This window comes from Prionailurus viverrinus, chromosome B3 (genome assembly GCF_022837055.1).
Source record: "Prionailurus viverrinus isolate Anna chromosome B3, UM_Priviv_1.0, whole genome shotgun sequence".
In the NCBI taxonomy this organism is placed as follows: domain Eukaryota; kingdom Metazoa; phylum Chordata; class Mammalia; order Carnivora; family Felidae; genus Prionailurus; species Prionailurus viverrinus.
In genome coordinates this window covers 39,738,847-39,762,366 of record NC_062566.1, presented here as the reverse complement: position 1 = coordinate 39,762,366, position 23,520 = coordinate 39,738,847, and the positions used below count along the sequence as shown (strand labels likewise).

Below are 23,520 nucleotides of genomic sequence, written 5' to 3'. Positions count from 1 at the left end.
GGCTGCTTTTAATTTTTGGATAAGAAATCCTTTAACTCTTGTATCATAAAGATGATCTTCCATATTTTCACCTAATTCTAGCTTACAAGCTTTTTCCTCAGCACAAATATACAAAATCTTCCTTCATTGTCTTGCAGTTATCTATTTTCATCAAGAAGTCTACTTTTGGGGCAATATATTAGGTAATAATTATAATAAAAAAGGTTTGTATATACAGTCCCTGAAGTAAGTTGAACAAAATATTATTATGTTCATTATGTATAAGTGAAAAGGCTCAGGCAAACAATTATAAAATACATAGTAATCATACACACATATCTTCTCACTCCCACATTTAGCATGATTTCCACTACTCTATTTATAATGGAAAAAGCACAGGCTGTGGAATCAGAAGAAATACGGATATAAATTCTGGATTTCCCAGCAACTGTGTACTCTTGAGCAATAAACACAGAGAACCTTAGTTTCTTCCTCTGTAAAACAAAGATAAACATCATCTATTTCACAGAATAGTGAGGATTAGCAATTATGGATATATAGTCGTCGACCCACATTACATACTTCATAAATGAGAGCTCTATTGTATTCTTTTGTTCTATTATTTTACACACACACACACACACACACACACACACACACACACACACAAGCACACATGTATTTAATAGTTTCTAAGGATGATTTTAGAGCATTTCAAGTGCATCTGATAATACACAACTTGGTTTGTGAGTGGTAGATACATAATAAACCAAAGAAGAAAAAAAAAAACTCAACAATACTCTATAAGCTGTACTTTGGGAGGCTGGGAGGAGTGTAGTGAGGAAAACTAACTTATTAACAGGGAGGATCAAAGAACAGAATATTTGAAAAGAAACACATTACAGCTTTTAAGGGTATACTGTAACTCATATCTAGCAACTCATTTCCAATTTAGTCTGTTACTTGGATGTCAAAGGGCAATAATAAACACTTCTGAAGTGGGATGTCTTAAGTATTTTATACACAGCTCCTTTACCTTTTGACTATCTGTAGACAGACACTCTTCTTAAAACCAAAACCACTAAGTCTACATTATATTAGGTGTAACTATAGAGATTAAGTAATGAGTCACACAAACCACTTTCACAACTGATATATAACTTATTTTAATTATATTCAGTCATTCTAGATACAACAATAACAAAAATGACTGTTGCTTTCTGTATTTCCAGAGATTAATTATAAAAAAAACTTACTTAGGAGCCCTTTCTCCTACACTCCCTTCCTGATGTAACATTTTTCTGAAAATTAAAAGAGTAATACACCAACATGAAACAATAAAAAACAACCCTCTAACCCATAGATGCTTTTAAAACAACATTTTAAAACATATTCACGCCCACATAAAAATTCAAACCTATCCCCAAACCCAAAGAAAAAACAACCATGCAACATAGGTTTCTCATCAAACCAATGTCAGAGAAACCAAATACACCATCCCATTAAATTAAAATGAATGGCTTATAAGTGGGTAAGATTTACCGAGGATAAAGAGCACATAGGACAATAATTACTTGGATTTCAAAGAATACTTTAGATGAAGTAAGCCATATAGATGATGGCAGTTTTATGTTAGAGTACATCAGAAATCGAACAAAAAAACCCCACCACTTTGTATTGTTTTCGTCATGAGTCTCTATTCTTTCCGTGCTTTAAACAGGATTTAAGTGCTCAGTTTTTGTTTCATCCTTTCTTAAAATGGATGTGGCTAGTAACTGCTTTCAAGTAGCTTACATGAAGACTGTTGGTATGTTTCATGGCAAGAGGTCTTTTGGAGGAACACTGCAATTGTGGTCAGTGGCTGAAAACTAAAAGAACTTTGGGCACTGAGTATGAAACAGGAGGAGGGGGCTAGTGCACTACCAAGCAGGACATTTAGCCACTTGTGTTTTTGAGTTAAGCAGAGAGAGCAAATCAGTTATCTTATTAATACTCTTACACAGTAAAGACAAAATATTGATTAACCAAAATATGGAAAAAATTTTCAGATGAGTCGCCTTTTTCTGATTAAGCAAGAAAAACACACTCGTAACAGTTATTTCACACCAGGAATTACGCTAAGCACTATGAGAATACAAAGTTTCATCAGACACTGACCTTAAACTACTTACTGTCTACTGGGAAGATAGGATAAGTATCAAAAGGAACAATACAATACAAAGTAACAAGTCATAAAAGTGGTGAAAAAAAGACTACCTTGAAACATCAAAAGAAGGAAATGACTTCACAGAAGGGCAGCTTGAGATATTTGGGATGGACTGAGATATATGGTATGAATTAAAACATGGGGATGAGACATTCCACTTGGAGGGAGCAATATCAATAATGACTGGTAAGTAATCCTTCATGTGAAGTATGTTAACTGTACGTGAACCCAGATAACACAAATCAAATCCCTAACCACCCCCTCAAATAGCAAAACAGAAACAAAGTAAAAAAATGTTATTTGAAAAAATTCAAATGTCATTATAATTTTAAGAAAATTTCAAAATATGTTCACAGTAACAGTTTAAAAGAAGCTTGTTAGAAACACCTCTACAGTTTTAGTTTATTATACTGTAAAATGAACTAAGTATTTTAAAAATAAAAGGACTATGTTGACATTCAAGTACAACTGAACAATGAGTAAGAGGGAAATGAAAACATTTGATCTCACTAGTCACACCCCACCATTTAAGTCTGCAGGAGGAATGCTGTTTTAATAGAAAAAAATGTTAACACAATAAGAAAACTGAAAACAAAGAGTACAGAATGGAAGTATTTATAATTGATTAACAAAAGTATGTTTTTACAAAGGAATTAAAAAGGAGAATAAAGCCTCCTGTGTAACTTACCAACATAAAACGAGCAGTTGGAATGCAATAAACTTTCAGTCCATAAGCGACACAGTTCACTTTCAGTTAGAGCTTCAACTCCATAACAAGCTTGATATTCCACTTTGGGTAGTACATAAACCGGAAATTGCTGAAATGCAAGGTTATGCTTTTTCAAAGCTCCATTAATTTACTTTTCATAGCAAATACATTTGCCTATATAGTTCTGCCACTTTCAAAATACTTTCACGTAATCTTATTTCATCCGTTCAGATACAGTAGAATTCGAGGTGGACAGATAAGACATCCTGAACCAACAGCTACCTGCCTCCCATCTCCACCCCAAATCCACATACCTCCCTACATATGCACACATTTTATCAGGCTGTCTAAGTGACATTAGAAACCTGGGAACAGAGCCTATAACACATATTTGCCCAAAGGTTCAAAGATGGATGCTAGGAACCAAAGACTTATACTATTAATTCTCAGAGGATAAAAAAGGAAAAAAATTTTTGGCCCTTTAAAGCATTAAACACATGGTCTCAGGCTCAAATGCTCTGACTAGCTTGTTTTCATTCTATGAATGTATAGGCATTAATACCTACATTAACACCTGTCAGTGTCCTTATCTTCATTAATACAAAGGCTTTGTTCCAAACATTAAATACCTGGTAAATTATCCACTTAGAGTTTATTGGTCAGGACACTAAATAGATTAAGTAAAATAACTGTGGCCATTACTGGTCTAAAAGAGTATATGCAAAGATATACATGCTTCTGAAATAGTATGTTAGTCATGTTCACTATGCTCATGTTATCTCATTTCTGTCAAAGAATATTCTACTTTTAATAGTAGTCTCTTCATTTGCAGCTGCAGAAGGAGAAATACATGATTCAAGAAATTTATTCAAAGTGATATGGCTAGTTAGTACTTTTGAAATTATACTAAGCTGTCACTATTCATATACTTGAAAATATTTCATAAATGTTTCAGAATTCCTGATTTTTGCAAAGTGGCAAATTTAGTGTCCTTGGAACAATGATGGTGGTAAGAACAATTCAAATCCAGTAAAATTTTTCTTAACAGTAAGCTTGGTTCATAAGATTACCTTTGAATGTTGTAAAACTCTTAAAGCGGTGTTTCTTAGATTTCAAAGTGCATATGCATAACCCGGGGAATAGCTTTTTTAAAATGTAGAATCCGAGATGAAGAACAAGGTTTTTCTTTTTTTAAAAATTGAAGTATAATTAACAGTGTTATATTAGTTTCAAGTGCACAATATAATATTCCAACAATTCTGTACTTTAGGTTTTGCATATTTAATAAGTTCTTGTTCCAGGGGGCCAAACCTCAAGTATAAGGCTCCTATGTGTCTTCACATTTAAAAACAAATTACACTGTGATAAAGATAATTTTACTGCTAAAAGCGTTTTATTATATAATAATTCTTTGGCAATTGGTAGTCCACATTGACAGTTGCTTACAGTTGCAACGATAAGCTAGAGATAAGCAAGGAGAGGTTAAAATGGTTGAGAAATTTGCTCAGGGACAGAGTCAGTTTACAGCAGAGTTGAATAACTGATAGAGAAGATCTCTTTTTGGATCGTGAGTAAATTTTCCTTGATAATACTGCCGTTTCTATAAAACTCAGTCCTGAATCTGGTTTTAATTTCTGTGTGTATTCTACTGCCATCTCCAGGAAGCCAAGGGAAAGAAAAGTCTGGATATTTTATGGTATTATTCCAAAATTAAAGTGAAATTTTAAATACAAAGTTTTCAAACTATAAAAATTAAATTTACTGGAGCTCCCAGGTAGCTCAGTCGTAGACTGTCTGACTCTTGATTTTGGCTCGGGCCATGATCTCAGTTTGTGTGTTTGATCCCTGCAATGGGCTCTGTGCTGGTGGCGTGGAGCCTGCTTGGGATTCTCTCTCTCCCTCTCTCTGCCCCTCCCCTACTCATGCACATGTGTGCTCTCTCACTCTCTTTCTCAAAATAAATAGGTAAATTAAGAAAAAATTATATTTACTCTTCCTTTCTACCTTGAATAGTAACTCCTATTTTCCCCAAATGAAAGCTTTTATTGGTTCTGTCTTCCAGTTACTCATATAAACCTTTCTAAACTTTTACATAAATTCCTAAATAGATACTTAATAGCTAGTATCAGAGGTTGAAGAGACTTTTAGGTATTTTAAAGCTTTATCTAAACAAGTTGGTTTTTAAGTAGTATATATTAATGAGAATGCTTTCTTACCTAGAGTTTAAATAGGGCTACTTTAAAACTTTTCAAACTAGTGCTTAAATTTCCCTGAAATAATTTCTTCCTTAATAACACCCTCTTCTCTCTCATCCCTCAATTCTTCTTGTTTATAGAATACCTGTTTATTGTGTTTCTAGGATATAAAACATTTGGGAGAAACAAGTAAGTCAGACATGGTTCCAAGGGAAATGCATTCTACTAAGGGATTTTAACCATGTGTACTAAACTATTACAGATAATAAAAGGTACAATATGATAAGAATTCACTGAAAATTTTACAATTTTACTCTGGTTTTGACATAATCAAAAATATAAGGCTATTTATATTCTATATCTAAGGCTATAGATATTCTTTGGGGCTTGACTATTTTGATGTATTTTGATGAAGAGTGAATTCTTAACTACAAAGTTGTGTCTCAATATTTACAAATTGCATTTTAGTCAAGTGAATGACAACGTCCTTAATAGGTTGTCTGATTCAAGAATTAACTTGGTACCCAATATATCCCTAAAGCTATTCTTTCTTAAGAGATACTGGCCACCAATAGTTACTAACTGCTGGCAGCTGGGAGATCAATACAAAGTGCTAAGGGTTCACAGGGTAGAAAGTGAAAGAAATGAGGTTAGCTCCCAAATAAATCAGAGAGATAGTAAAAATTACAGAAATAAAACACTGAAAACACAGTCCATAGCACTGACACATATTTAAGACATTCATGCTATGGCCATTAAATTGATCACAGTTAAGTATACACGAGAAGAGAAAAAATTAGCAAATAAGGTAAAATCTTTTAATTTAGAGAATATTAGCCTTTATTTAGGAGCAGACTAAAATAAAATTTTTAGTATTCTGTCATTCCTTGACTTTCTCTTATAAAAAACCCTACTACATACATTTAATTCGAAACCATTTGGTTTCTAAAATTTCAAGTCTTAACCACTGATAAAAACCAAATTATGAAAAGAATTAAAAACTTTATTCACAATCTTCCTTCTATTTAACAAAGGATAACAGTATCATCAAGCAGAAGATCCTCCAAGTCCACTAGATTCTGCTGGACAAAGATCCTAGATCCTGATGGGTTCCTTTTAGAATTTTTTCTTGATAGACACTGCTATTAGCAGCTTGGAAAGGCTGGCACTTCCTCCCTCCCTTTCTTTTCTTTCTCTCTCTTTCTCCCCACCTCCCTCCCTCCCTCCCTCCCTTCCTCCTTCCTTCCTTTTCCCAGTTACTCCTTAATATGACAAAGTAGTAATCAGGGACTTCATCCACAAGGGCCAATGCTAAAGCATCGCTAATTTTGATCACCTGATTCCTAGCTGCAACTATAATGACATTTTAAAGTGATCACTAAGGATTCTTATTAGGAGGTAGGTTAGAAAGCAAGAGACAGAGACATCAAAATTAAAAAAATACACACACACACAAAATGACAAATGTACACAACAGAAAAAATTCTCTTATGTAAAAATGAAAGACATCACTATAATCAGTTATAATACAGAGGCTCCTCTTTACCAGAATTCAGTGATCACACAAAAACCAAACTAATCTCAAAGACAACTTCAAATATCAAATACAGAAAACTACTAAGAACCAATTACTCAAACTGTAGTAAGAACTTAACTGAAAAAAAAATTTTACATCAACCCTCCTCCTCCTCCCCCACCAAAAAAAAAAAAACAACAGAGGAAAAAGAAGACCAAAAATGTGGCCTTTTAACAACTCTGGGAAGACTTCAAATGTGTGTGAAAGCGCACCTGTCAAGATGTGGTACTTCTAAAATGAGTCAAGAAGATCCCCAAAGTAAGAGAGAAAGGGGCTAGTAAGTCATAATGGAACTCCAAATTCACAGAAAGCAGGAATATATGTGCCAGCCTAGGTCAAATCTATGATGGTGCCATTTTTCATAAAGTTTATAAATTCCATGCAAGAATGTTACGAGCATTCATGAATTTTACATTTAACACTTTCCATTTTCCCTTATTAAAAGTGCTTTCAGTATTTTACTAAAAAAACAATAAACAAAAAGCCTCAGCTGAACCTGGAAAAATTCTAGAGTGACCAACAATTTAAAATTAAACTTCATAACAATGGCACGTTAAATATTTGCTGATTATCTACTTATACTACCACATCCTAACTCCCGAGGTAACAACTTACTCTTCTGATTTTCTTCCGTTTTTTAGAACGTGGTCTGGTCTCTATCCTCTGGACACTGCATCGCACAAGTAACAACAGGTCTTGCAGGCTAAATAACTTGTAAACAAAATTTCCTTCCTGCGGAGCTACATATTCTGTTGTATCTTCAACATAGTCCTGAAGTTCATATGGCAATCCTTTAAAAATAATTATATTTCTCATTTTTATTTTAAAATACATTAGCTCTTTATCCATCATAATTCAAAATAAAATAATTCCATTATCTAATTTTAGGTTTCTATCAACTTTACTTTCTATTTCTCTGAGTTGAACATTCACACTAGTACCATTTCTGTTTACTTCTACAGGAACTGCAGCCAAGAGCTGAAGTCAAAACTTTTACTACCTTCATTAACACCAACGTTAAATTAGTGAAACAACATATGAAGCAAGAAGAAAAAAAGTTTTAAAAAAGTGATGTCATTTTCCCTAACCTGCTTTTCAACTGAAAAAAATTTTTTACATCAACCCTCCTCCTCCTCCCACCAAACAACAGAGGAAAAAGAAGACCAAAAATGTGGCCTTTTAACAACTCTGGGAAGACTTCTCAGGCAGAGCTGAGATGCAACTTTATATCTATCTCAGAATGTGAAAAAGTATAAAACTCCGGTCTGACACCACAAATTAGTCAATTTGAACTCATAAACGTTGATGATTATTTTTGATCACTTCCCCTTCATCATTCCAGTGAGCCATATCACCTGCAGCTACAGTAGCCACTGTACATGTTGGATAAACAGTACACTGAAAAGTGAAATCTCAATGATGATGTAAAGATTATGAGACAGGGGGTGCCTGGGTGCCTCAGTCAGTTGAGCATGTGACTCTTGATTTCGGCTCAGGTCATGAACTCATGGTTGTGACACCAAGCTGCATGTGTCAGTTTCTGTGCTTGAAGTGGAGCCTGCTTAATATATTCTCTCCCTCCCTCCCTCCCTCCCTCCCTCTCTTTCTCTCTCTCTCTCCCTTCTTCTGTCCCTCCCCTGCACTCTCTCTCTAAAAAAAAAAAAAATATATATATATATATATATATATTTCTATATGAGACAGGTTATAACAGAGAAAGTGAGGGAATGCGGGAGAAAAACTGAAGGATAAGGAAGAGGCAAAACAGTTAATACAAAGGTCTTTGTAAATATTTACTTACGTCCTTTTGGCTTCTGAAACGCAGAAGGCCAAACAGATTTTGGCCAACTAGAGGCATCTGAAGGAGCAGAGGATTGTTCAGAAGGTGGAGTTTGTTTAGAATTTTCCAAATTCATTAAGGGCAATTCAGGTATTTTTCTGGAAATTGGCTTTAGGAGTTCATCCTGCATTTTTAAAATTTCTCCAACTGGATCAAATTTTTTATATACTCGTTTGATAGGTTTTTTTAAAACACATGACTCTTCAGGACTACAAGTAGCATTAGTCTGGTTTCCTACAGAAGCCTGTGTGGAAGAAGAATTGGGGCTAGCTGGTTTAGAATTTAAATTAGAATTCACATCGGCTGTCTTTCCATTACTATTATTTTGACACTCTGTGTCAATGATTAAACAGTCTTCATCTGTATCACTATTGCAAAGAATTACATCTTCACTTCTCACTGCTTCTGATGTAACAGTGTTTTCCTTTGAATTGTCTGTGTTCTCTAGAATATTTAGTTTTTCAGGGGCATATACTGTATCAGTAGCTATATCATTTTTATTAGAGGTTTCAATTTCTGTAGAACTTTCTAACTGTAAGGAATCAGACATTTTCAAGTCACTATCTTGCACCAAAGACTTCTCAGGATTTGATGCCTTTTCACCACATGGTACATATCCCTGATCATCTTTATTTTTGCACTCTTCAGGGCCACCATCCATACCAGTCATGAGCTGTTTCTCCTTTTGCAATTGTTCCATCAGAATCTGAGATAAACTTCTAGAATGAGCAGAAATGTCTGGAGCAGTTGGTGCCACAGATGTGGTTGCTGTGCTGGGAGCTGTGGGGGTATCTGTTGTGTTGGGTACTGTGTAAGTGCTTGCTGGACTTGGTGACTTTGATGGTTTGGTGGTGTTTACTCCAAAAGTTTCAAGTTCTGTGACGTCACCATCAAAATCCAGGTCCAAATTTTCAAGGGTCTCAATTTTTCGGCACTCATTAACTTCATAAGACATCTTAAGAAAACATATTGGTAAACTATTAATAGATATTCCAGGACAGTCCTCACCTATCTCTTAATGCCTCTACACATCACATAGATAGTTCATGCTCTTTAAAAGGAGAAAGAAACGTCTAATGGCTTTGAAAGGTTCTTGCTTAAGAGGATGATAAACTACTACCAACTAACTGATTCAACCTTACTTTCCTACTGAAATGTTGATGAAACAAAGACAAATTTGTGAACCCCCACATCCCAAAAGGAACTTCCACTCATCGAAAAGAGAACCACAAAGAACAAATGTGGGGCCAAACAGAAATGCAAAGGATTTTCACTGATACCCACTATATATACACTGTAATGAGGTGACCAGGAGGAAAGCCTCTTTGCCCCTATGAGGAAGCTGCTTTCTACCGCAGCTGGGGAAGAGTCACCAGCCTCCAATGCATCCCTAACATCAACAGTGACTTTCTACACCTACTCAGAGAAAACAACTCTTCTAATATGGACAAGAAATGATTTTATTGTATTCTGGGACATCAAATCATTGAGGTTATAGTTTTTCATGTATTGTTTTGGTAACGGAAGAACTATAAACAGGTCTAATTTATTCAAAAATAAACTGTCCTCTCCCCAAGTAGCAATAGATCTCTTCTCAATCTGGCAAAGGACTTTAGATAGATACCATAAAAATTTGGTTACAAGCTATACATACCCACTAGCCATACAGGTTAGGATCTGAGAGAGAAATATTCTGACAGTAATCATGTAGTAAGAAAGAACAACTTATGTCAATTATTCAACTTCTGTGAACCTCAATTTCTTCATCTCTAAATAGTGATAAGAGGGTCATCTTCTTGGATTTGTTCTAAGGATTAAATGAGAACTTGTATATAAAAAGTTTCTTACCATAGTCCCTGGTACATAGTAAGGAGCTTCTCAGTAAACGGTAGCTCTTATTAAAATAGGCCACCAGATTTAGTAAAAAAGTAAAAAGTAAACCATATGCTGTTTACATGAGGCATTCTTACACAGAAAGATTAAAAACAAAACAATGGGACAAACATCAAGAAACAGAGATAAGAGATAGCAATATTAAGTGTTCAACAAAGCAGAATTCAGTGCAAAAAACATTAGACAGAAAAAGGAATCCTATGTTGAAAAAAGATGAAATCCATTAATAATGATTTTTCACATGCCAAATAACTTCAAAATATGGAGTCAAAATTGAAAAATAAAAGGACAATCTGACAGAAATACAATTGCACTTGGTCAATAATATACTATTTCTAAGTAAAAACAGGGATATAGAAAGTACATATAATATTAAATGATGTATGAATGACTGAAAACATATACACAGACTGCAAAGATATACCTTTTCCCTCCCAAGAATCCAAGGGGCATTTCCAAAGATGGACTATAAATTAACATACAAAGAAAACATCAATATAGCACAAAGCAGAATCTGCTAAGATCTTACTCTCTGTTTAGAAGGAAATAAAATTGGAAATCATTAAGAAAAATGTAAATAAACAACAATAAACCCAAGCACCTAGACATTAAAAAACATTCCCAATTATTGGATAAAAGAATTAAAATAATTGCAGAATAGTTAAAAAGCAACAAAAAATAGAACGCTAGACATTAAAAATCGGAAATATCATTCACAGCCTTTTCAAGACATAGAAAAATAATACTATTATAATCATAATAATAAAGTGAAGAAATTTAGTAACTATAAAACAAAAAATCAATGAACTGACAAACAGTGGTCTCATCTCTAATAGAACTTAGATAAAATTTTAAATATCATTTATCTGTAAATACTTCAGTATGTAGCTGTAAAAGGATTCTTCTCTAAAACATATCATTAATTATATCAATAAAAATTAATAATTTCTTAATGTCATAAAATAGCTAATCAGTGTTAAAATTACCCAGCCTGATAAATGTCTTTTACAATTGTTAACTGGAATCAGGATCAAGATCCCTACACTGTATTTGGTTGACATATCTGTCAATTTTGATTTGTCAAATGCCTCTCTCCCATACTCTGCCAACCCCCACATCACCAGATATTTGTAGAAAAAAAACAAATTAGTTACCCTACAAAAATTTCTAATTCTGGGTCTTAACTTCTACATCTCCCTGATATCACTTAACACATTCTTCTATCCCTTAAATTTCCTATTAAAACAACCTAGTAGCTTGATTAGATTCAGGTACATTTTTTTTTTTTAATTTAAAAAAAATGTTTATTTGTTTTTGAGAGAGAACTTGCGTGCCCACAAGCAGGCACAAGCGGGGGAGGGGCAGAGAGAGAGAAAAAGAGAGGCTCAAGCAGATTCTGCAAGCAGTTAGCAGAGAGCCTCACATGGGGCTCAAACTCACCAAATGTGAGATCATGACCTGAACTGAAATCAAGAATAGGATGATTAACCGAATGAGTCCCTAGGTGCCCCTCGGGCAGTTTTTTGTTGTTGTTTTTAACCTGAATATGGTAGTATTGTGTACTTTCTACTTCAATCAGGAGGCTAATAATGTCTCTGGTTGTCTTTCTTTTTGTGATACTATAATTGATCTATCGAGTCATCAAGGGTCCTCAACTTAATCTACCCACTATGAAACACCTCACTGATAAATTTTAGCAGCCATCAGTGATGATCACTGTTCACAAGTTTATTTAGTGTGTGTGTGTGTGTGTGTGTGTGTGTGTGTGTGTGAGAGAGAGAGAGAGAGAGAGAGAGAGAGAGAAGGGGGGGGGGGGGGAGAGAGAGAATGCCAAGCAGGCTTCGTGCTGTCAGCACAGAGCCTGGCACAAGGCTCGAACCCACTAACTGTGAGATCGTGACCTAAACCAAAATCCAGTTGGACGCCCAACCGACTGAGCTACCCAGGTGCCCTGATGATCACTGTTTAGATTCATTCACTATTTTATAAAATGGTGACAATCACATTCTATCATTACCCTAAATATAGATTGCACTGGAAAGGCAAGACAAATATCTGGTATTTTTTAAACCAGTTTTTAGCATGACTTTATGCACTAACACCCTCCAAAGGTGACTAGTACTTTTTAAAAAATTATCATTATGAATTCATGGGTTTTAACATATTTTCTTTTTTTTTTCTTTTTTTTTTAATTTTTTTTTTTTTAACTTTTATTTATTTTTGAGACAGAGAGAGACAGAGCATGAACGGGGGAGGGGCAGAGAGAGAGGGAGACACAGAATCGGAAGCAGGCATCCAGGCTCTGAGCCATCAGCCCAGAGCCCGACGCGGGGCTCGAACTCACAGACCACAAGATCGTGACCTGGGCTGAAGTCGGCCGCTTAACCAACTGAGCCACCCAGGCGCCCCTTAACATATTTTCTATGTTTTATTCCATTGCAGCCATCCTTTGTCATGTCAAACTGACACATCTCTGGTCAACAGAAAACCTTTCAGTGGCTCTGGCATGTTTTTGATACTATTCCAATATTATTACAGGGCTTTTACTTAACTTCTTTGATTGGCATTTACTATCTCTCGTATCTCCAAAATTCTTGGTTCCTAATATAAAGGAACAATGGAAATTATCTAATATGCTCAAAATCACAACAGTAGTATCATTACTAACAATATTGTTACTAAATGCAGTTTAAGATTTTTTGGCAGCTCTTTTTGAACTTAGGATATAAATCTTTTGGGATGTATGGTCAAATTAATGAGTTTCAAATCATTTAAAATAATTCACTGAGTGGTTAAACTACTAACTTGATATATTGTGGATTAATTTGTTTCATTTCAGCTTAGGTTGGCTTTTATAACATCCTAAAAATTCGTTTTATAGACACATAAAAGTGATTCAAAAGTCAGAAGTGTGAGGGGCGCCTGGGTGGCGCAGTCAGTTAAGCGTCCGACTTCAGCCAGGTCACGATCTCGCGGTCCGTGAGTTCGAGCCCCGCGTCAGACTCTGGGCTGATGGCTCAGAGCCTGGAGCCTGTTTCCAATTCTGTGTCTCCCTCTCTCTCTGCCCCTCCCCCGTTATTGCTCTGTCTCTCTCTGTCCCAAAAATAAAAAAATGTTGAAAAAAAAATTTTTTTAAAAGTCAGAAGTGTGAAACAAAGTACATTTAGAGAAATCTAGTTGATATCCTGCTTCCCCTACTTTGTTCCATACTTCTCCCAGTTTTAGGTTTATTATATGCAGGATTTTTATTCTTTTTAATATAAGCAAGTCAATTTGTGTATATATTTGTATTTCCTCATTCATAAATAAATAGTAGTACATTACACAAAATGTCGTCTTCTTTGCGTTTTTCACTTAACAATATATCTTGGGTATCACTCTGTAGATTCCTGTCTATAGTTTTTTCATTCCTTTCAATAGCTGCACAGTATGCTGTCGAAGACATACAGTTTATTTAATCAAAACCCTTTTAAGGGACATGTGGATGGTTTCCAATCTTTTGCTACTACAAATAGTGCTGGAATGAATACTTTGCATATACATTTTGCTCTTTTCCTAGTGTACTTTTTTTCTTTTTAAGATTTTATGTTTAAGTAATCTCTACACCCAAAGTGGGGTTCAAACTTATAACCCCAAGATCAAGAGACATATGCACTACTGACTGAGCCAGCCAGGCGCCCCTCCTCATGTACTTCTGAGCTACATTTTTGGAATTGAGATTTTTATAGTAAAGGATGAAACCATTTCATGATTTGTGGGTACATCTTTCTTCAGATGATTATAGAAATGTTATAGCAGTTATCTTTTTTTCTTGGAATACCTTTGTAAGAGCTTCCATCAACAATCTTCTGTTGTTCCTCTTTAAATTGGATGGATTCTCCTGTTCCTGGACAATTCCGTGTGAGGGCAGGCCAAGTCAGCTTTTTGAGCTTCATGGCTCTAAGCTCATGTTCCACTCCTCTACAAAGTATGTACGAATGAATGTATGTATGTATGTATATAAGTGTGTGTGTGTGTGTGTGTATGTGTGTGTAAAATCTTAAGTACATTCTGAAATCTGCTTTCTCTATTCCCTTCGTCCTCAGCTATAGAAAAACTTCTTTTCCTTACCTTTAATGTCCTTGTTATGCTCAATATGGACTGTACTACTAGCCTGAATGAAGGCTTTTGTCTGGGAAAGAACTTTAGTTGGTTAGTTTCTAGAGTATTTAGGGCCCAGGTCATCTCACAACTCTCTTAATTTCCTGAGTGTCCCTGTACTCACCTACAGATTAGAGCCTATCCACATTATTTTCACTTTTGTTTTTCTTCATTCCCTCCTGCATCTTTTACCATGCTCCTTCTGTCTGGGATTATTTTCCTTGTGCCTGAAGAACATCCAACAGAGGTGATCTGCTGGTAGCAAAGTCAATTTTTATCTGAAAATATCTTTGATTTTTTTATTTACGGATATTTTCATGGGTTAGGTAATTTTAGTGTAGGGGTTATTTTAGCACAATATATTGTTCCCAGTGTCTTCTGGTTTCCCTTGTTGTTACTGCAAATTACTTGCCAGTCTAACTCTCAGTCCTGTACAAGTAATGTGCCTTTTGTTTTTCTGGTGGCTTTTAAGAGGTTTTTTGTTTCCCACTATTGCTTTGGTCCAATTATCTCTGTTACAATATCTTTCTGGGTAGAACTACATGTGTTAAATGGTCTCACTATGTCCTCTATATTTCTTGCTCTATTCTCCCTATTTTCTTTCTGTTGTCCGTGCTTTATTATGGATAGTCTTTTCAGACTCATCTTCCAGTTTATCAATTCTCCTTTCGGCTTCATCTAATGTGCTAATAACCCCACTTAGAAAATTCTTAACTGCACTTACTATATTTTTCAGTTTAAAATTTTTTCTTTAGTTCTTTTTCAAATCTAGTCTTTCAAAAGTTTCTAGTTCCTCATCAAAATTTTCAAGCATGGCTTTAATTTCTTTGAATGCTGTATGTTAAACAGAGTTGGCTAATAATCTGTGACTGATAACTGTAGGATCTATTTTTCAGTTTATTTCTATGGTCATTGTTTCTGATGGTTCTTGCTCATAGTACCTATTCTCCTTGTGGGTTCAGTTATCTTTAAATGTTTTCTTGATGCTTTATTTAAAAAGTTAGTGGTAGAAATAATTTGAGGCCCAAAATGACATTATGTTTCTTTAAGAATTATTTTCATTTGCTCTTACTAGGTGTCTAGAGACACTAGCAATCCAAAAGCATTTGAATCCAAGTTGAAGGCCTGAAAACTCGGGCTACAATCTCTGAGAAGGTGAATTTATTTCTAGTTCACTCTTGCTCCTGGGGTGCAGCCCTGTAGGGTTCAAGCCCTTGGTAGAAAACTAAACTCTGACTTTTTCACCCTAGTCCTGTGATCCTGACAAAAACAAAGTTCATTTTTTGCTGCCTCTTCAAAACTGGCAGATAACATTCAGGGCAAAAATGACTCTCTGAGTGACAGACTTAGCTCTCTGGATGTTGGTCTTCTCTAGTATCTCAGCCCTGTAATTCCTCACTGTCTTGTTAGCTCTTTGATGATGCTAAGAAAGAAAACTTTATATTGTGTCCAGCGGTTTTCGTTGTTATCAATAATGATAAAGGTCGGGGCGCCTGGGTGGCGCAGTCGGTTAAGCGTCCGACTTCAGCCAGGTCACGATCTCGCGGTCCGTGAGTTCAAGCCCCGCGTCAGGCTCTGGGCTGATGGCTCAGAGCCTGGAGCCTGCTTCCGATTCTGTGTCTCCCTCTCTCTCTGCCCCTCCCCCGTTCATGCTCTGTCTCTCTCTGTCCCAAAAATAAATAAATGTTGAAAAAAAAAATTAAAAAAAAAAAAAATAATAAAAAAAAAAATAATGATAAAGGTCCAAAATACTTGGTTTGTTATCACAGAAAGAAATTATTGTTACTTTTTTTTCCTCTTAACCTACTTCATGTTTCTTCACAGCACTTGTTACTTCCTGAAACTCACCTCACACCAAGTATAAGGTAGATTTAAAAATGTGTAAAAAGAGGGACACCTGGGTGGCTCAATCCGTTAAGCCTCTGACTTCGGCTTAGGTCATGATCTCACTGCTCATGAATTTGAGCCCCGTGCTGGGCTCTGTGCTGTCAGCTCAGAGCCTGGAGCCCACTTTGGATTCTGTGTCTCCCTCTCTCTTTCTGCCCCTTCCCCGCTCATGTTCTGTCTCTCTCCCTTTCAAAAATAAACAGTAAGAAAGTATTTAAAAAATGTATAAAAAGAAAACTTAAGAAATGTTGGAAGTGCTTTATGATATTACACCATAAATATATTAAAGGCAAATGTCGGAGAAAAACATATAAACAAATATGAAAGAGAGAAGGCCAATATCCTCAAGATAGTATGAGCTCTTAGGTATAAATAAAATAAAAAACATTTTTCAATTTTATTTTCCAATTTTGTTTGCTCTCTCACTTTATTCGGGTCTCTGTTCATATTTCTTGTCATTGGAAAAGTCCTGATCATCAATTTAAAATAGACACATTCCCATCTCTTTCCCCTTAACCTACTCTATTTTTCTGCATAGGATTTATCACAACCTGATTGTTTGCTATGCTTTTATCTGCATCCTCCATCACTAACGTAAGCTGTGAGAGAAAAAGAGACTTTATTTTTATTCACTGCTGTATGCTCAGTGCAGAGAACAGTATCTGCTTAATAAATATTTGTAAAATGAATGGATAAAGTTTTGTCTAAACAGAATGTCTTACTTTAAGAATCATGGAAAATATTTTTAAAGACACAAAATAATAAAAGTACTACTTATGGAGAGGCAAGCATTGTCCTAAATGTTTTATGTGTATTAACTCATTTAATCCAAAATAATCATATGAGTTAGGTACTATCATGAAACCCATTTTGAAGATGAGCAAACCATATACAGAGAGAAATTAGAAAGCTTGCCTAAGGTCACACTGCTCATGAGTGTACTGAAAAGAATTAACAATCTGGCCAAATACTTTTCTGCACCAATCAAACTCATCTATTCCTTTTCATACTTAAGAACTCCTGAATATGAATGAAGTCAATTAAATAAAACCACTATCATGATTACCACCACCACTAAGTTTTTAGTACATATACACTAAAGACTGTGCTCAGCATTTTACATGTAATATCAAACTTAATCCTTGCAACAATCTTGTGAAGAAGGTATTATCATCTCTCCTTTACAAAAGGAGAAAACTGAGGCTGAGGGAGGTTAAATTAGTTGCTCAAAGTCTAGCTTGACTTGGGGTTCAATTTTAAGTTTCAATATAGTGCCTGTACTTTAACTATTAGATTTAAAGACCTGCAGTAAAACTTTATGCTTCAAAAGGATAAACATTTCTTGGAAAAAAAAAAAAAAAAAACGAAGCAAGCATTACATACTTCCATTTCAGACATATAATCTTCTGGTTTGTCCATAAATACTGCAGAAACTGGAACAGATGTGTTTTTGGACATCATGAATTTTAATGGAACTTCATGGTAGATTTGATTTCTCTCTCTCATTGTCATTTTCTTTTGAGGAAGTGGTGAATTAATATAAATTACTTTAACAGGTTTTGAACCTTAAAACAGAAACAGAAGAAAGAGGGTGATTAGTTTCTAGTAGTTATATTTAAAAGAAAGAAACAAACAAACAAGATACAGGGCAGAAAGATCACCAAACAAAGCAATACAGGATAGGAAAGTGGTAGCACATGTCTCATGTATTTGCCACTCTTGAGCTTGTGATCTTTAGAGATATAAGGCTGAGAGAATTTGGCTAGAAAAATGTTCTCTAACAAATTTTTAAAAAGCTTTTCTGCTTTTTATTGTTATACTTTTGCTGTCATTATTACTCAGTTCTTACAAGACTCTAATTCCAAAAAGTGACAAAGTTTTTACCACAGATATTACATTTAGCTCTAAACTGTAGTTTTGTTCATTAGACATAGTTCTGTATTTACTACAATTGTTACACAAAATAATATTAATTCTAGAAGATATTGACTGTCCAAAGAAAGACTATCCTATGCTTATAAGTACAGACCTATTTTCATTCTGAATTCCAGTACCAGACACGTAAGTAAGTCCTGGAAACTGACCCATCTGAGGCTATCTAATAAAGTTCTGCATTCCTTTCATTTCAGTGAAAGAAGAAACTCATTATTGCAAGTATTTTTGGCTACTCTAAACCGTAATTATTTTTCTCTTTCACCCCACAAAATGAGTACGGGTTCTGTAGACCTAAGAACTCATGCATGAGTATCAATTCTAGAGTAGCACTATTTAAAAGTTCTACTAAGTATACATGTAAAATTCACATTCTCCTTAAATCAAAACTTAAGATTTTTTAATTTGACAAATGATCATCTATGTTTAGATAGTTGAAATAGAACTGGTCCACTCCGCTTTTGAGAGCGTTACTTGATACAGCAAATCACAAACCTGCAACAGGTATTACTTGAATACACACTGGAATTTCCCACTGTTCCCTGTAGTTTGGTCCATGATTATTTAATAAGGTAAATAATGATTGACTAGTTAGAGCTATCTGAGGGTGATATCTTGAAACAAGCTTCTCTGCATTTGGATCTTTACTAATATCCTGAAAAACAAAATACAACTTGTTACTTGATTATATTTATTGGAAATTTCTTCGAGGAAGTACCAAAAAGAAGGGAGACATTCCACTAGGGGACTTTAGAACAGTAAGATGGTTATGTACTTTATGAGATACAGAAGATTACTTAGGAAAATTCAAAAACACTTGTCTACTTACGTAATGCATAGCTGCAGCTGTTTTTTCTGGTGTTTCAGTGGTAGATATGTTATCTTTTGAGAGCTGTAACTTTGCAGGCATTGAGGGAAATACCGTTTTCACGTATTTTACACTGCCCTAAGTAAGAAAAAAGGGAATGTCTTATTCCAAATATCTTACATATTTTTCCCATAAGACAAGTATTCTTTTCAGCATATGAAACCCTCAACTTAAAATTCTTCACTCTACTTTAGGACCTTCTCAAAGTTAAGACTTCCATGATTTTGCTGGAAAACCTGCATACATGGGTTTTTCTTTTCAAAGAAGGTCCAAGACCAGGGTACCATGTAATCGTCCTTACTTTAAATTCTAACCTCTCATTTAATGAGGTACAAATAGAACAGAAACTCTAAAATATCCTCTTTACCCATACTTACTTCCAATGATTGTGAATAAAAACCTTTAAAAGAAAAAAGGTTACCTTCTTTGCATTTAGGAACATTACAAAAGGTGGGAATGAAAAGAAAATCAAGAAATAAAGTTAGTAGTGACATTTTAAAAAATATCAAGGACTGTTATCCACAAAAAAAGAAGACCCATTTGTATTGCATATTTTAAAAGTTCTATCTCATTATTGTTCAAAATTTAAACATAAATATTGTCTGTGAAATACAGATGATGTTTCAGACAAAAATAAGTTTATATTTTCATTGGTAAACCTTACCAATGCGAGAAGAGTTTTTTCTAACTTTAATCCCATCTCTATTCTGAATGGGAAGAATCCCATTAAGCTGGTGACTTCATGGAGAGTATAGAACTCTGGATACTTTTTCACTTGTTCAATGCAAGCTTTTAAAATTTTCTAGGGAATAGAAATTAAGAGACAATCATTTGTATCATACATCTGCAATAATAAAACAAAAATAGCTTAGTTACATGGGACTATATAATTGTTCACTGAAATATTAAATTCATCTCATTAATCAAACTTCCAATAATCAAAGCATAATGTATATTCCTTTAGTTAATGTCTTATTTTTCATAATTCTTTTTAACCTAATTTCTTAAAAGTTGATATTTAAAAATATTAAAATTAGCAACTGTATTAAAATTTAAAAATAGAAAAGATGCATCATATTTTCTGTGCTATTTAAGAAACTGTCAAGGAAATAAAGTCACATGAAAATTTCAACACACTTTCCTTCAATAAAAGCAGTTATATGACTAATTAGAAATAAATAAGTTTAGGGGCGCCTGGGTGGTGCAGTCGGTTGAGCGTCCGACTTCAGCCAGGTCACGATCTCGCGGTCCGGGAGTTTGAGCCCCGCGTCAGGCTCTGGGCTGATGGCTTGGAGCCTGGAGCCTGTTTCCGATTCTGTGTCTCCCTCTCTCTCTGCCCCTCCCCCGTTCATGCTCTGTCTCTCTCTGTCCCAAAAATAAATAAAAAACGTTGAAAAAAAAAATTTATAAAAAAAAAAAAAAAAGAAAGAAATAAGTTTAATACACTAATGATTCCCAAGCACAATAAATTAACAAAGTAGTTATCTCACAGACCACTATAATCTACAATCTAAACAAATAAATAACAGGGGTTTCTGGGTGGCTCACTCAGTTAAGCATTTGACTCTTGATCTCAGGCTCAGGTCATGATCTCAGTTCATGGGTTTGAGCCCTGCATCAGGCTCTGCACTGAGAGGACAGAACTTGCGAAGGATTCTGTCTCTCCTTCTCTCTGCCCCTCCCTACCACTCTCTCTCTCAAAATAAATAAAAGAACTTTAAGAACTAAGTAAATAACAAAAGTTATAAATGATGGAGTATTTAGTATTTTCTTCTCTCCAAACTTTTCAAAATACTAATAACTTACCAGGAAATATGATCAACAAGGAAATAAAATTCACAGCTTTACTCAAGCAGCATGTATGACAATTGTGATAACATGTAAATAACTCAAACATGCACAGCACTTTCGGGTGGGAGTGGGGTTATAATTAAAAAACGTATGCACATAGGGGTGCCTGGGTGTCTAAATTGATTAAGGGTCCAACTGCAGCTCAGATCATGATCTCATGGTTTGTGAGCTCGAGCCCTACATTGGGCTGTCTACTATCAGCACAGAGCCTGCTTTAGATCCTCTGTCCCCCTCTCTCTCTGCTCCTCCCCTGCTCTTATACGTGCGCTCACTTTCTCTCAAAAATAAGTATTTTTTTAAAAACCCATAAAACACATGTATATCATCTTCTAAGAAACTTAGTTTTTTTCTCCTGTTAATCTAATCTGAACCTTTTAGAACATATTTTACATTATAAGAGTAATTAGCAATAAGCATATCTTTGTAATATCTTTATATCCTCTTTCACTTCAGACATTTATGAAATTTGTCAAGTTACAAATCAGTAACTTTAGTCTAGTCTATCTTTTCATCTAGTTTCATATCCCCTTCTCCTCTTATTTAATTCTTACTGCCCCGTCTTTCACATTTTCTCCCTCAATCCATGCTTTTCAATGCTGACTTTGATATTTTATTCAGGATATACTTGCAACTAAGGCAGATGTGGGTTAATATGGAAAAATTGTTTGTTTTTAAAAATCCTAGTCAACTGCAAAGTGAAATTTGCATAAAATCTTTGTTCCTTATTTATATTAGTTAACTTCCACCCCTAACATTCCCATCTTATGGCAGTCATTATAAGAAGTCGAACACACGTGCAAAGGTAAGCAATATATAAGAACTGTATGACACAGAAACTATTCTACTTGGATATTCACTGGCACATCTTTCTTGGTAAAACTCTACTGGATGTTTCACAGGGTTTTACTGAATTCACTAATTAGGGAGAGAGAGAGTCACAGAAAATCTAACACAGTTTTACTCCTATAACGAGATAGATTACTATATATTGTTGTTGCTGTAGTTATTATTATCTGAGAGAGAGGGATAGAGAGGACAAGCTGGAGAGAAGGACAGAGAAAGAAAATCTTAACCAGGCTCCAGGCTCAGCAGAGCCTGACACGGGGCTCAATCCCACCCTGGGATCATGACCTGAACTGAAATCAAGAGTTGGGACGATTAACCTACTGAGCTACCCAGGCACCCCATTTTTTTTAAGCGTTTTGTTTTTTTAGTAATCTCCACACCCAATGTGGGACTCGAACTCACAATTGCGAGATCAAGAATCACATGCTCTTCCAAATGAGCCAGTTGAGGTGCCCCCATTACTATATATTATTAAAGGTATTTCATAACTGGTAGGTACTAAGCAACTAAAGAATCATTATTTGATACATTTAAGACGCTTTAATAATTTATTTGTCTTTGAAAAACAGCTATGAGGTTAAGAGATTCAGGCTATTTCCCATCACCCAACCTCTGAATGTTATTTAACACTCTAAATATCTTGAAAACTAAATACACCAAAAGCATATACATGTACACAATACAGATTTATCATTACAAAGAAAGGTGAAAATGATTCAGCTCCCTAATTTTATTTTGGGCCAGAAAGGAAAAACATAGTATCATACATGTTTGAAACTTAAAAATTTAAAGGACACTACTTCTGGCAGTATGGTAGGGTCGGTACTTTGAAGAGGACTTCTACCCAAATCCCACTAGATACGAGATAAATCAAAGCTAACACTTTTTATGCATTATTGGACTTGGTACAAAGCAAAAAGAATCTCAAGGACCCTAAGTAAATAAATAACCCCCAAACACCTAGAGCGAAAAGAAACAGGAGCAGTGAGCAGTAAGAAAACCCATGAAAACTGAGGTGGCTCGAGGGCAAATGCCTCCACTTGTGGCAAGATCCCGTGAGGTGAGGAGCTGAACATGTGATTCTTACACTTACGCCTTACAAAACAGAGATTTGAACAGGTATTTGTACATCCGTGTCCACAGATGCATTATTCATGAAAAGGCACAAGTAACCAAAGTGCCCATCAATGGATGAATGGATAAAAAAATGTCCAAATACTTACAATGGAATATGTATTCAGCCTTAAAAGAGAAGATTTAGAAACATGCCATAACATGGATGAATCCTAGTTGAGAGTTATTGTTTAATGGATGTGATAAAATAAGAACTACTATTGGGTCTTTGTCTTGGTTCCTGACACAGGGCACCTAAAACCTTGGAATTTCCTGAGTGATAAGAAGGAAGGTCTTTTGTATGCTACAGAGATGACTCATGGCTCCTAGATAACTTCAGGGTGGGGTATGTTTGCCAGGAAAGTCCAAGGCCCATTACAGGGCTACAGGTTGACCTACTCACCAACAACCCATAGTTTATTCAATCATGCCTAGGAAACAAAGCCTCCATAAAAAACCCTAAACAACGGGGTTCAGAGAGCTCC

The 23,520-nt window shown here is 35.2% G+C and overlaps 1 protein-coding gene across 8 annotated transcripts in view; it reads right to left on the bottom strand.

The window, feature by feature from the left end:
- Positions 1–23,520, bottom strand: part of ICE2 (interactor of little elongation complex ELL subunit 2) — a 64,073-nt gene that overhangs the window by 22,446 nt on the left and 18,107 nt on the right. For all 8 annotated transcript variants that reach the window (XM_047863941.1, XM_047863943.1, XM_047863940.1 and 5 more), the window contains 7 exons: positions 19,890–20,027; positions 19,187–19,303; positions 18,853–19,012; positions 17,809–17,990; positions 8,467–9,460; positions 7,281–7,456; positions 2,874–3,003 (listed from right to left, as the gene is read on the bottom strand). In XM_047863941.1, the coding sequence (XP_047719897.1) occupies positions 2,874–3,003; positions 7,281–7,456; positions 8,467–9,460; positions 17,809–17,990; positions 18,853–19,012; positions 19,187–19,303; positions 19,890–20,027 (1,897 nt within the window). The remainder of the gene's footprint in view (positions 1–2,873; positions 3,004–7,280; positions 7,457–8,466; positions 9,461–17,808; positions 17,991–18,852; positions 19,013–19,186; positions 19,304–19,889; positions 20,028–23,520) is intronic.